Source organism: Ornithodoros turicata, chromosome 5 (assembly GCF_037126465.1).
Source record: "Ornithodoros turicata isolate Travis chromosome 5, ASM3712646v1, whole genome shotgun sequence".
Taxonomy (NCBI): domain Eukaryota; kingdom Metazoa; phylum Arthropoda; class Arachnida; order Ixodida; family Argasidae; genus Ornithodoros; species Ornithodoros turicata.
Window position 1 is genome coordinate 43,485,978 of NC_088205.1, and position 15,467 is coordinate 43,501,444.

The 15,467-nt window shown below is 44.7% G+C and overlaps 1 protein-coding gene and 1 long non-coding RNA gene across 3 annotated transcripts in view; one reads left to right on the forward strand and one right to left on the reverse strand.

The window, feature by feature from the left end:
• Positions 1 to 272: 272 nt before the first annotated feature.
• LOC135395597 (uncharacterized) lies at positions 273 to 927 on the forward strand. The gene is made up of 2 exons (XR_010423204.1): positions 273 to 455; positions 536 to 927. It is a non-coding gene; the product is annotated as an uncharacterized LOC135395597 (long non-coding RNA).
• Positions 928 to 5,167: 4,240 nt separating this feature from the next.
• The window catches only part of LOC135395601 (protein D1-like), an 82,087-nt gene continuing 71,787 nt past the window's right edge, over positions 5,168 to 15,467 (reverse strand). For both annotated transcript variants that reach the window (XM_064626705.1, XM_064626706.1), the window contains one exon: positions 5,168 to 5,728. In XM_064626705.1, coding sequence (XP_064482775.1) covers positions 5,333 to 5,728 — 396 coding nt within the window. In that variant the 3' untranslated portion in view covers positions 5,168 to 5,332. The remainder of the gene's footprint in view (positions 5,729 to 15,467) is intronic.

Here is a 15,467-nt window from a genome sequence, read left to right on the forward strand (position 1 = left end):
GGAGGTGGCCGGGTGCCGACGAGGGATCGCATTGCCGCACGAAGACCTTGGAAGGAACGTGTAAAAAAAAAAAAACGTCACAAAAGGAAAGCAGACGGTGTGAGAGGGAATTATATCACTATCTTAATCTGTTGTCACGTGCCGTGCCCTGTTTTGTAAGGAGCAAGAAGATCGCGGTTTGTTATCGCGTCTGCTTTCTCTTGCTACGTTTTTTTTCATTGTTTTTTAATCGGTCCTTCCAACGCCTTCGTGCGGCAATGCGATAGCTTGTCGGCACCCGGCCACCCCCTGACGAGTCCACTTTTGTTTGCGAGCTTGGCCGCTAGCGTGACGCTTATCGGGGCGAGGCCACGGAAACGAGTAGAAAGCTAGAAGTGTCCCTGACAGTACGTTACAAGCGAAATTAATTGTATTCTTTCGTTATAGGTGACCGTAGGACTGTCGATTGCAAGGACGTGAGTTAGAAAATGGTGTACTATTCCAGCATTCACGTTGGAACAATACCAGCGTGATATTCACTTCGGTTTCTTTACAGGTTGTTTCCTGTCTCAACGGTCACGCATGCGCGTGCAAAATTGCAACTGCTTCTCACATGAAGCGTGTCTGGGTGCCACTTGCTTGGACAATTGTTCGTCAGCCATTTCGTTTGAGGAACTGTCGTGTTCGTCAGTAAGGGTGAGCTTGATTGAGCTTTGCAGTGCCAGCCTGTTCGAAGTTTCGAGGATTGTGTGTTCGACGTTTGGAGGACTGCCTGGTGCATCGGCTGTGTTGTGTGTCCGTGCAACGTGTGCTCCATGCAACGTGTGCTCCATATGTGTGTGTTGGGATTAGTAGATCGTGTTTGCTTTCCTTTTCGGCAAACTATGATGTACTGGATGCAATTTTAAGGTACGTGAAAGCCAATAAATTTTTGTGTTTCATGTTCGATGTCCTTGGAGCATTTTCTTCCTTTCATTTTCTTTTTTGCGAAGCCTCGAGGTGATTTTTCTGTATTCTCTGTAAGGGAACTCAGGAGGTACAAAGTATCTCGCGTATTAGTGGGTACAAGTAACCCTTCAATACGTCCTGTACACTGTTGCTCCTGGCGTTCGCAGGGATGTCGTACCAGTTGTTTCAGGGGGCACGGGGCGGGCACCTGCAGGTTTCGCAGGCACCGCGGAACACAGTCCGAGTCAATAAACACTGTGCCCATTCTCAATCGAAAATAGTCAATCGCCAGTCAATATAAAGACACCGGCCAATTATCAATAAGAAAACGATAAAAATCAATCACCCATACATTAAATGTAAATTGACATTTCACTGGCATACGTTGACTTTAGTCAATTGACGGTCACTTGAAAGGAGACGTTTATTTTCGTAAGGGCGCTGAGACTAACCTGAACATAGAAATGGAAACACGGAGCTTGTACTAACCTAATAATAAACTAACCAACGTACTGTTCCGTCGTGTCCGCCCTGCTAAACCCAAGCCGCTAAAATGTGGCTTTCGTTCGCTAAAATGACTTGGACAGACATCGAAATTTCGTGAATTTGTGTGGTACCCGTAAATAGTGATGTCGGTTTTTTAAACATGGCATATCATCTCACGAAGCAATCGAGCATTCTCGTTGATTTTCCTTCCTTCGAGAACGTGAATTTGGGTTCCGGAAAAGATGGTTCCTGATTGCGTGGGCGGAAATAATGGTCCCGCTGGGTTTCGTGCGCCGAAAAATACAGGAGCATCATTGTGAACAACTGAGGAAACGTATCATAGACGATCAAGTGTTATGATATGCCCTCATTATTTGTTGAAATTGGGACAAGGCTTTTTTTAATGAACATTGATTTTAGTGAACAATAAAAGCTGCAAGCCATTGAACAAGGAACATAAAAGTGGTTACATTCGCAGCACCGCATGTCTTGTGCGGATTGCATTTGTTCTTTCTGTTCCTCTCTCCCTCTATTTCATTTTGCTGAGTACAGACAGCTTGGCAAGATTAGAAAGCAATTCTCCAAAAAAAAAAAATAAATCTTGACTATGACACGAGCCGTTTGATCGAACACGGGACATTTGGTCGAAAGCCATTTGACCGAAAGCTGTTTCATGGAAACGGCAGCCGTCGCTTGATCGATTTTTCTTATTGGTTCACCTAGAGCGTTGATGAAAAAAAAAAGCAAAAGAAAGAAAGAGAACAACAAAGAAAGCTGCAGTTGTAAATGTTACACTACGGAACATTTATCTGTGTGTAATCTGCTTGCTCGTAAACAATTTCCTCATGCTAACCCACTTTTTCGCATTCAGAAAGCGGTCCAAGGGCCGGGTTGTTCACCCTAGCCCGTTCGGCAACTTGATAGGTTTTTCCGCTCTGACACATAGTGACTAAACATGCCATACATGTCTTGCATCCCTAATCCCCAACGCTTTTTCAAGTAAAAATTGATGTCAAATAATATACAATTTGACAAATAAATTAATCAAATAAATAAATGACATCTTCGGATGAGGCTCACTGGATGGTGCTCCTATATCGTATATTTATATCTCTCCTATATCGTATCTCCTGTATCGTATTTTCCTATTGTTGGTCAGACACAGACTTTGCGTTGTTCTCTCATACTTTCTATGTTGGTGAACCGTATCTTCAGCAGAAGTGGATTTGTACGAGCCATGAAACAATGCATAAATGGGTGTACAGCTTTTATTGTACTGCTTGCGACATACTTGTTTGATATCTCCAGCCCCCGTAAAAGCGGGTTACCGAACCAAGTTGCTGTGCTACCGTCGCCTTCGCCTCACTTCCGTTCCCCTGGTGGCGGCGGTGCTGCGCAGCGCCACCAGACGGGAGAGATGGCGATCCGATAACCGCGCGTCGTCTGCTAGCTCCAAATGCGTCAACGGGGCAGCGCTTTCCTCGGAATGTTGAGTGCAATGAGAATTCTAACCTGTTTCCTTTTGCTCCTGTTTACTGTTTTTGAAACATAAGTACACCGGGATTAGGCCACATTTGAGCAGTTGCTGCGGTCGTCGACTTTTTGTGAAAGGTGTCACAGTAATGCAAGGGACAACGGCTGCTCCGTGAAACTGGCACAAGCGAGGGATTACCTCATTTTATTTACTGGTGTTATGTGAAGCAAGAAAGTCTCGCTTGCCGGCTAGGATTAAAAAAAGAAATAATACATTTATACAAAATGAGGCAAAGAAACGCTGTGGAACACTGGACCTCAGTAACGCGTTGGTGCCCCTCCACTCTCAATCACTGCGCTCATTCGCCTGGGCAGGGAGGCGTAGAGGGCGGAAGAACACCTTAGGAACAATCGAGAAAGTGTTGATAATCTTATCAACACTTTCTCGATTGTTCCCGATGTGTTACCCCTGAGGTGTTCTGACCATTCATTGGTCCACACATCCGCACTCCGCATTCCGAAGAAAGCGCTGCCCCGTCGACGCATTTGGAGCTAGTAGACGATGCGCGGTTATCGGATCGCCATCTCTCCCGTCTGGTGGCGCTGCGCAGCCCCGCCGCCACCAGGGGAACGGAAGTGAGGCGAAGGCGACGGTAGCACAGCAACTTGGTTTGGTAACCCGCTTTTACGGGGGCTGGAGATATCAAACAAGTATGTCGCAAGCAGTACATAAACAAATTAAACATCGACACAGAAAAGATGCAGGGGACAACTGTAAAACCCGTGTCTGGCCAACTGTAGAAAAATACTAGCATCCAGAGGACGATATCACTAGCGAACTAGTGCAGCGAATTATATCGATTTTATGTTGCTCATTGAATGGTATTTCAAATCAGAAGAGCGAATGATAACACTTGGTCGGCTGTGATGTGTTTCACCGACTATCTGCAACTACGCCCTTGTATTTTTGGCAGCGCAGGTGCTTGCAGGACCATTTTTTCCGTCCACACAACCAGGGACCACTTTTTCCGCGACCATTTTTTCCGGGACTATTTCTTTCCTATACCCCGTGAATTTCGAGATCGGGGATTTCGCAAGCGGTAATATCGAGGTCCTCCCGAAAACTTCAGAAGTATGGAACTGACTGAGGCGTGCACTCTTAGCGGAAAGAAAAGAAAACGGCGAATTATTATTATTACCATAATAATAATTCGCCGTTTTCTTACGGTAATTATTACGGTAGAATTTCTAAGCATTCTTTCAGCATTACGAACATTACAGGACAGTCCTGTTGAACGTTACTGGAATGGCTGTAAAGCCCGGCTTGCACTAACCGGAAATACGAGAGATTCCCGTTAGCCTTATGAGACAGTTCAAACAGTTGACTGAGTCCGCACAAACTCGAACCGGCAAAATCGGGCAAATTTCACGTGAAGCTAATAAACTCGTCTCACTTCTCTATACGCGCACCGTGCGCAGACAGAGAGAGAGAGAGAGAGAAAGAAAAGTGTTGTTGGTCTCAGTGTGCTTTCTCTTTACATTACACGGGCCATGACAATGCAGGCTCAGAGGATAATCCCTTTACGAGCAGCTAAGCCACCCTTTGTACTGGTCTCCGATGCCATGCCCTAAGTCACTGGTCCATGAAAGTTAACAGGAGAGAGAGAGAAAGAGGATCCAGGAACCAGCATGATGTCATCCACACCCCCATGCGAGCCAGCACTATGCTGCGCATGCGCACAGTTTGCTCGACGGTTTGCTCGGCTTTAAGTCAGTGTACATATGTACTCATATTTCGTGTTTTTTTTTTTTATATAAAAACGAAAAGTGGTAGACATATAAATTTGATGCCTATCGATTCCTGAAAGATTTCGAGAAAAATTAAATGATAATTTTTTTTCGCAATGGTTATAGAAGTCTATTAAAAACCGGTTCAAAGAGGGACGAGGAAAAAAAAGGATTTTTTTCATATTCGTGACGTCGTCGTAAAATACATACTACATGTTTCAGTATTGTTTCTACGTTATTTAATTCATCTCATCTTCCTCTTTATAGTGAAACCACCCGCGTTAAAATCTGTGAGGTGGTTACCGAGAAAAAGCATAAAACATGTTCCATAGGAAATACATTGGGACGGAGAGGTGGTATGCCCTCTTAAGGGCAAGGCAGAGTCACATGCCGAACATCTATCTTACGTACCTATACGTTAAAGTTAAACAACATAAATGAGGACAACGACCCAGGGCATTGCTAGTTCTGCCATAGGGTGGTCCACTTGACGTAGAATATATCGCCATTTATTATAAGTAAAGGAAGGCATTTCTCTATTTTATAAAAGTCTGTCCATGATTTGCCCGGACACCCTGTATAATGACACGCATTTCTTCCTGTAGAAACATACGTCGCTGTTCCGCCACCTTTTTCGCTCCCATTGAAATGAAGGGATCTATGGCGAACCAGTATCTCCATTACTCGCAAAAAAGTAAGCGGCAGCTTCCAATGTGGATATGTTACGTAGAGATGTGATCAATGTGAGGTTAAATTTTCCCCTTTCCTGGGACAGAGTAGCATTAAGCGCATGCTTGTCGATCGAGGCGTTCTGCGAGTAGACCAGGAACACGTAACGATGGTGCCCTGTGCCCTTGGGAGGATCGGGCCCTGCGTAGCTGGTGATGACGTCACCAGACAGCACACCACATTTGGGAGGTATATTGACGACGAACCAGTGGCGCCAGAACCTCTCTGTTGGGTTTACTCGGCTTGGTGCATCAGGATCCACCATGAGAAGCGAAGTCAATGCACAGGTCCAACTGAGATCAACTTGCGGTTGTCTTGAGGTTTCCTGAAGAAAATACGAAATGTGGTCATTACGATTTGGTGCTATGTGATAATGTCTATGGAAAGCAAAAGCGCTCAGTTGGTACTGCAACTTAGATGAGCTATCTGTCACTTATGGCCGTGTTTGATCTCCTTGTTTGAACTATTCCTTGCTAAACTCCGGAAGACAAACGGAGATGTTATGTCGAATTGGCCTAATTTCTGCAATACTTCTCAAATTTCAACGCAGTACCTGAAACACGTGCTCGGCAATAATGCCGTTTCTTCATGGCTAAACAATCCATTAGAAAGACAGAACCACTGACAGTGCACGTAAAACAACGTTTTTAATGCGTTAGCATTAGAAGGCTCATGTCAAAGGAAAAACGGCGGTGTCCATCTGAGGACACGAAAAAGAAACCAAAAGGAAGGAGATACTATCACAGGGGCAGCTTGAACGGGAACAACGAAGGCAGCGGGAAACGACACGCGAGTTATGTTATCTTTAGACTCAGACTGCGACTACGACTTTAGACTCTCACAGACGGAAATACGTGGTCGCATAGAGCTCTTCGCTAAGCCTACTTTGTTCCCCTTTTTTGACACCGTTACTTAAAGGCTACCCTGCTCGCCTTCGTTCCGCCCTATGCGGACAAACTGTCCGCCTATCACAGTGTTTCTCCAGTACGTGATACCTTTGAGTAGTACCAAACCTACCATGACCCCCCACCTTTACAAGCCTTCCGAAAATTTACTTTTTTGAATGACACAGGTACATTTACGTTGTCATTGATTTAACAGACATTAACCACACAGAGAGCTACCAAGAATGCTTAATGTTTTTTTAACAAGGATTGATTTAGTCATGTATTTTAATGAGAAGGATGTATTTGCTTTCTTCATACAAGCAAATCAATACATTGGTCTGTGTGGCTCAAACCATATTGCATGTCTGCTTGGACACTCCATGACCCCTAGGAAAAGGCTCATGACCCATTTGGGGATCATGACCCGCAGTTTGAGAAACACTGGCCTATCAGGTAGCTGTAAGGTACAGTACAAAGTGCATCAATTAACGTCCATCGCAGTTATCAACCCCGGCAGACCAAGGCATGGAGGACGATGCTCGCCAAAAAGGTCTGGCTAAGGACCTCCTGTTAACTTCGGAAATGCAAAGTAAGCCCTGTCAGAACAAACCAGACAACCACATCTGTCCGACGGATGTCCGGTTATTGTCCCAGAACAAACTGCCTGAATCGATCTTCTATAATTCTCTGTAGGATACCCTTAAAGGGTATCTAATGTACCAAAATTATACAATGAACTACGGGCGTCGGATGGACAGAGGACGTCGTGTGGGGATCCGTGTCAGTACACTTCGCAGTGAATTTCAATGAGAATTAGTGCTGCGACTTCAATAAGCATTAATCTGGTGTGCCCTGCTGGAAGTAGTTGACATGATCTCATTGAATTCTCCCCTCAAGTCTAATGAGAATCAATGTGAAATCAGACTGCGAATTCGTTCAATGTGTGAAAGCCGACTATTTCTCATTGACTGAATTGGAAGTTAAGTACGGAAGGTGCCTTCGCGAAACCGGGCTCTGCCGTGTTGTGTGGCGAAGACTATATTACGGAGTAAGGAACCAATTGAACGAATTGGTTTAATGGTGGTCAATGAGAAGCTCTGACTTCCAATTGATTTAACGAGATCAATATGTTGTGTATTACTGACTGCACCAACAGAAGGAATGAGAAGCCAGTTGGAGGAATTGGCCTAACGTGTATCAATGAGAAACTGCTTTGCAATTGATTTAATGGGATCCAACTTGTTGCATGGCCGCCAATACAATAAGTGAGAAGCCAGTTGCTGAAGGAACGAGCGTAATGTTGACCAACGGTGATCACTCTCAAATTAAGTAATAATATGATTAGGAAAAACGCCGTACGTCCGCGTAGAAAATGAACTAATTCGAAGAACGCGTCCAATTCAAGCAAATGAAATTTCAGAATACGCATCGTATCGAGAAATATTGCAAGTGAAAATTTAATGAAAATCTGAAATTAAAATTTATTCCGAACAAATCAACTGAGCAGGCCGTTCGCCGATGTCGCCGCTGGCCGAGTCCGAAGAGGGCGCGTTGTAACACGTTTCCGTGCCGCACCACATAGTGGCTCGTCCGCGTTGAAAATAGTTGTTTCAAATGTTTGTGAACATATTCTCAAAAGTACATGTGCTGTGGTAACTTCGTGTACACCTCTAGCTTTAAGCTATTGTTTCTGCATTCCGTACAACATTCCAGTGCATGTAAGTGCAAGCGTTTTGACCAGTCGCCAACGGATTAGTCAGTGTTCGGACGTGCGCCGTGCCCCGCCGTGGCTCACAAGCAGTTGGCGTCATTCGTGCTTCATTTTGAGGATTTTATCCGTTTCTAAGGTATGTAGTCGATGTGTCAAACATTCTCGTTCTTTCTACGCCGTTTCCCATGTTTTTACTCCTGCTCATAGGCGTTACGACCGCTGATGGGACGAGAGCGAGATGGGCAGTGTTACCACCCGCGCTATGTGCAACGGTATGTAGTATATTTTCACGTCCACTCACACTGACATGTTGCTGTTCCAGTATCTTTTGAAATGGTATTTCTAGAAGGTTATGCTCGTACGACGCGGCTGGCAAAGGGGCGCCATAGGTGCATCGGCATTTGTCAGCAGGTGGTCAAAATGGATTCTTACCAACGTTGGATGGCGTTAATTTTCACGCAAGAAGGACAAGCTGGACGGGGCATCGCAAATCACCTACGAAACACAGAAGAGCATGATCGCCGTGGCATTCAGTGCTTCAAGATTTTAAAAGCGATAAAATCCCGGTGCAGGGGACACAAAGAGACAACACAGACGAAGCACTGACTGACAAACAACTTTAATGGCAGGGACACATCTTAAATATACCAACTGCACACCCAACCCCTAGTGGCAGCCAAGGCCGTCATGCTGTAATCACAAAATTATCACAAAGTTATCAAAAAGCTATCACGCAAACAAGGCACCAAGTAAACGCCCCCTCGGAACAGAATTCGCGTTAGTTATCAATGAATTGCTGGATTGTATCCGTTACCAGCACGGAAGGCACGCTAATGCAACTATCTCCAGCCTGTTTTATCAACAAGGCTTCCTTATAAAGAAGAACACCTAACTTATGACTTTTAAACAACACTTTTGTGTTTTTGAACAGCGGCTCGCACCCGGAACAGGTTCTTAAGTGTTCTGCCAGCTTACCATACCCCTTTCCTCTCGAAGCTCTATGTTCCATCAGACGTACGTTAACACAACGTTTAGTTTGACCAATATACTGGCACCCACAAGACAAGGGAATTGAATAAACAACACCAACAGTGCAAGTCACAAAAGGATCTACGTGTTTTACATGACAACCCCCAATTTTTGTCCGGTTAACCCTAGCCATCAGAGACCTGAGCCAATAACCCCTTTTGAAAACTACATCAACGCCATGCCTACAGGCTACCTTTTTTAGGCGATGGGAGGCCTGATGAACATACGGGATCACCCCAACCCCCCTCCAATCTCTCTGTTCACAACGCATGTGAGAATCACAAGGTTCCTTTACCAACCTATTTACGACATCACTGATTAGATTCCTTGGATATCCAGCGTCCTCAAGCCTAGTCACCTGCTTCATGCAGCTCGACCCCACCTTATGAACACACGACCTCACCAAAGCGTTTTTTATCAAAGATTTTGCAACTCCAGCTTTTATAGTTTTTGAGATATTGGAGTCAAAAGGCGTTAACGGTTTTTTACATCGCTGGCAATATTCCCAACATACTCCAATCCCATCAGAGGAAATCCGAATATCCAAGTACTGAATTTGACCATTTTCTTCCCTTTCCACAGTAAACTTTAAACCTAAACCCTCTCCAACAAACAAACCCTGTATACCCGATTCATCTCCTTCCATACCCACACATACCAGAAAGTCATCAACATACCTAGTAATAAATTCAACCCCAAATCTCCCACCCCCCAAGTTCTCAGAAACAGCCCTATCTACCTTAGCCAAAACCAAATCACTAAGTACCGGAGCAATTTTTGATTCAAGATTTGTTTTTCGTCGGCGCTGTTCGGACATTGGGGATACATCCCTATGAATTTACTCATTGTGGATTTATGTTGTGTGTGATGATGATGGACAGTATGCTTTCAAAACATGTAAGTGCTGAATTAAGTTTCTACTCTTGTTGTTTACTATATATGGCTAGCGATTTTCAACTGATTGGTGAATATTCACACTTATACAAAACATCTGAAATAACTTTCACCTTTATATCTGCCACTTGTAATATTTTAATATCTACTGTATTGTTATATATGTAAAAATAAATGTTCACGCAGAAACGGTATCTAGTGTAACTCCTTTTTACAGCAAAAACACCCCAGGGAACACATGGTAGGCTAGTAGACATCCAGACCTGTTCTAACCATAGACTTTAGGGCTAAGTCTAAAGCTAGACCAAACTAGACGTTGACTAGACATCTAGAAGTCTTGCCGTTATTTTAGACGTTCAAAATTAGTGATCTACAAGACATTTGGTAGACATCTCAAAATTGACGTCTACTTGTAGACGTCTTGTAGCTGGCCTTGTATATACCACATATTATAAATCATCAAGAAAGGTGCGAACACATTCACGCATCAAATAGAGTCATTAAACTACAAGGGGCGATTCTCGGCAGTAATTGGTGCTTCTTTAGCCTTCAGGCTTATACAAATCTGAAATTCAATTGTTACAAAACATATGCAGGAAACTGAATTACTTGATGGCACAGTTCATTTTATTGCATTTATTTCACCTTAAATGCCCTTGGGGGCTTTACATAAGGAAATGGAATAAATTGACAAATTAATTTTCGCACAAACATGACGCAAACCTGAAGTTACAAGAAAAGGAAAAATAATAATTGAAAATAAAGGAGAGCCACAAAAAGTTAAAACACCGTACATAATAAGTTATTATTGCAAAAAGAATATGAATACAGAAAATGAACCTTGCAGTAAAAACACATTAGCAAAGAAGATATGTTGACAAATCGGAACGAAATGAAGCACTGTCCGGTATGCTTATTAGTGATTCGGGCTTATTGCGAGAGGTAGAAATGAGTAAGCCAATGTTCTGCATTGAGGACGTTTTATTTTGTATGGATGATCAATGCGAGATGACACGTAGTCAGACGGTGGTAAGAGGATGTCCTTAAGGAATGGAATGTGATGGTAAATTCTGTGTAGTAGTGCGAGACGTGCAACCTTGCGACGGGTGTTAAGTGGAGGTAACTGAAGGATTTCATTTCTGTTATGCTGGAGTGGCGAGAGTAATTAGAGCATATCAAGCGACAGGCACGGTTTTGAACACTCTCGAGCTCACGGGAAAGATAGTCTTGGTGAGGGTTCCAGATGGATGAGGCACATTCTAACTTACTGCGGGTGAGTGATTCGTAAGCCAGTTTCCTTATTGTGATGGGAGCATGTTTAAGATTGCGCCTGAGATAGCCGAGGGTTCTGTTAGCGTTGGTGGTGAGCTTGGTTATGTGTTCCTTCCAGGACATATCAGAAGTGAAGGTGATCCCATGATAAGTTAAGGAGGTTACGGACTCAATGGGGAGGTCGTTAATGTAATAATCAAAATTAGGAAAAGAACGTTTTCTCGTAAAATGAATGACTTTGCGCTTAGAGCTGTTTAGTTTCATTTGTCAGTCGGAACACCAGTTCTGAACGCGGCCAAGGTCGTCCTGAAGCAGTGATTGATCGGAGGAATTAGATATTTTTCTGTAAATGACACAGTCGTCGGTGAACAGACGTATGTTAGAGGACAGCCCATCAGGTAGATCGTTAATGAAGATCGAAAAGAACAGTGGGCCCAAAACAGTTCCCTGTGGGACGCCTGAGATAACGCGTGACCCGGGGGTGGAGCAATTATTGATAGATGTGTATTGATGTCTGTTTGAAAGGAAATCGCGAATCCAAGCAACGACAAGCGGGTCTATACGTAGGCGGGCTAACTTGTAAGTAATCGTTCATGAGGCACACGATCAAAGGCATTGGGAAAGTCTATAAAAATGGCGTCAGTTAGGTAGTTATGATCCATATTGGAAAGTAGGTCATTAGAAAAGCTAGATAATTGGGTCTCACACGAGTAATTCTTGCGGAATCCGTGTTGGAAAGGTGAAAGAAGGTTATTGGTTTCCAAGAAGGATATTATGTTTGAAAATAGGACGTGTTCCATTATTTTTGAACAGACATTAGTAAGGCAAATGGGACGATAGTTCGTCAACTGGTTACGTCCTCCGGATTTAAAGACCGGGACGACCTTGCCCACTTTCCAGCATAGGTGGGCATTTTCTTGCGGCCTCACTCATCCTCACCTCACGAAGCACGGACTTTATCAGCCTCACTCACCCTCACCAAATTTTCCTCACCAGTAACGTAACCTCAGTCGCCCTCACCGTCACATTCCATTTCAAAATTTTCCCTCACGAACCTCACTTCAGGGCATCGGGATCCCGAAAGGCCTCACCATCCTCATCCTCACATGCCTTCACCTCATGAGGCTATTCACGACCCTCATGGCCTCACGTATCTTCACCTCATGAGGGGCCTCATCCTCACGTGTCCTCACCTCATGAGAGCTCCCATGGCCTCAGGAGTCCTCATCCTCACGTGCCCTCACCTCATGAGGGCACTCATGGCCTCACGTACCTTCACCTCATGAGGACCCACATGGCCTCATGTGTCTTCAAGTCACTAGGAGACACGTACGTGAGCCTCAAAAGAACTTTTCGTCATGTTCACATGAGACGTCGGCGTTTATCTACTGTGTCGGTAGTTGGTACTAATGATGCTGCGCGGCATTAAACTGTTTACAGGGTTTCATGCTGTGCTTGGATAAATGTGCTGACAGTTGTACGTCACAGTGAGGTTTAACGTTAGTGTTTGGCATCAGTAAAGTGGAGCCCGAAATACTACAGTGCAGATGTACCGTTAAAGAAATGATCGGGTGGTGGCGGGGAATAGTGCTTGAAGAGATCCTGTAGTCGATTCTCAGAACCGTATGACGCTGCTGCCAGAATCGGAGGATACGCTCACAGCTGAAGTGTTTAGGCACAACGATGGTACTTAATCGCACCTGCAATCAGGTCGTGCTTCTTTATTGTTGTTTTTTTCTTCTCCTTCGTTTACATTTCAAAAGGCGCGCTACAGTCACGGGGATTCCAGTTTTCCTGGCTTCGTTTTGGGGAGACAAAGAAAGATTTTGAAAATTCTTACAACTCCATGATGAAAAACTCGAGACTGGGGAAAAGTCGAAAAACAGACGACGCACACAAACTCTCAATTTCAACGTCTGTTTTTCGTCTCTTCCCCAGTCTCGGGCTTTTCATCATAGATCTTTTTGATTGTTATTTGTTTGTTCTGCTTTGTTAGTCCCTTCCTTCATTATTGCTGTCGCACAGACTTTGGGGAGCCCGGTAAAGGCTGCTTTATATTCAGCTTTATGCTGTTAAGAACAAGAGGTGTCAAAATCAAAAGAAAGCCTCGTTACATTCCCAGCAGCGGTAACATTTGTTTAAAAAGAAAATACAGAAATACCGCACATGGCACCTTTGGCACGACACAGGACGCGTGTGTCCTGTTGCAGTCATTCGAAATTAGCGGGGGAAAGCAGCTGCACGCGCTTTCGAAAACGGGGCCTCTCCAAACGAGGCTGCTATTCCAGCTAACAGGCAGAAAAACGAATCCACAAGAGGTAGTGTGGCGCTCAAAACACGACTTCGAAATCGTGTTCCCTATGCTCGGGGTTTTATCTTATGCAACAACATAACGTGACCGCCTAAGAGGGTCATGACTTATCTGTAAGGTCACTAATGAAAAAGTCGCATGCCCCTTTGAAGTGAGATTCTTCATGGTAGCCTTCATACAGGGTGGTCCACCGTCCCTGATAGAAATTCATAGTAAAAAATGTAGGCCCTGGAGAGACATGCGGTGAAGGGATTTTTTTTCTGGCAGTAACTTTTGTCACATATTTGTAATATTTTTATTTCATTTCAATTGACGGAAAGTTAATTTCTTGAATTGAACTCTGAAATTTCCCGAGGCAATCGAACGTATTCTTAGCGGAAATGAGTTCCCCGTCGTCATTTTACTCAGTATAGCGCATAACCCCACTCGTAATGCAATGGCAATTGCCGAAATAAATTCGCCGAAAATCGTGCAAATGAGAGCCCTTGGCACCGCCTCTTTTTTGACGGCTCTAAGTTTGAGCGCAAAGCTGTGAAGAAAGGAGGTTACATTGACACGCCACACGAGGGGGAAAGGGTTGCAAACCCAACCCACAGAAGAGTTCCGTTGCCAGGTATCAGCTTTGCCCACATGAGTTTCAGGGTCGCGCTCTTTTTCCTTTATTCGTGTTTTGCTCAGTGTGTTTGTTTGCTTTTGGGTGCGTACACGACTGTTTCCACTATAACCGCTGATAGCGGTCTCGTAGTTTTTCTGCACCACCTTATTGTCATGAACCTGTGTATGTGTGAGAGAGAGAGAGTTGTATGCACCCGAACGCCTGTCAGCTCTCTTCTTTTTTCAATTCGTTTGTTTCAACATGCTACGGATTTCTTCACATTCAACACACTTCCTGTGTACTTTGATTAGGTTATCATTAGCGCAAAATTGTTCGAAGCGTTCGCCATCTGCTGCAATGCACAGGTGGGCTCTCCGAATTGTATCTTCCACGGTCCTTTTTATTTCGGATCTGGAAAGCGACGAGCAGAAAGCAGTGATTTTCCCCTGCTGGCCAGCCGGCGATCGTGGTCTTTGATGCGACTTCGTCTTTGATGCGACCCCAGAGGTAAAAGTCCATCGGCGTTAAGTCAGGAGACCTGGCGGGCCATGACACTGGACCAAATCGGCCAGCCCACTTCTCCCGGAACATGTGACGGAGCAGCTGTACTGCACGCCGCGCGTTGTGAGGTGGAGCCCCACCGTGCTGAAACCACACGCGGGTCTGTTCAGCAAGAAGCAGGTCATCAATAAAGCTGTACACGACATCTAAAATTTCGCTACAGTAGCGGTTGGCATTTAGGGGTCCCGTGAAAAAGATTGGCCCAATAATGGCTCCGTTATAAATCCCGGCCCATACATTCAATCCCCACTCGTACTGATGCTTGCAGTCGCGTAGCCAGTGTAGGTTTGTTTGGCTCCAATAATGCGCGTTGTGTCGACTTGAGCGCTATGGCAGAAGTGGGCCTCATCAGCCCAAATGACCCTGTTCACAACGTTTCTGCTTTCCTGGGTCCGACATCGGATCCAGTTACAGAAATCCAGCCGTTTCTGGTTGTCGCCCGGCTGGAAATGTTGATGAAGGCTCACGTGGTATGGGTGGAGTTTGTGCTTGTGTAGTATCCTCAGCACACTTGACTTTGATGTCTGTACTCACTTTGCCAGGGTGCGCAGACTTTACGTGGAGATCATCTCTTACTTCTTTCAGGGCCTGGTCTGTTTGTCTTGACTCACGGGCAGAGATTGGGTGTGACCGGCTCTGGGTACCGGAATGGAAACTTTCTGTTGTGGACAGTCTCACAAATGCACGCCTTATGGTACAAGAGCTCACCACCCTAGTTCCTGGAAGCATTTCACTGTATTTGAGGACTGCTCTGTCATAGTACATACCTGCAGCCCCCAGAGCAATGATCATCCTTGTTTTTTC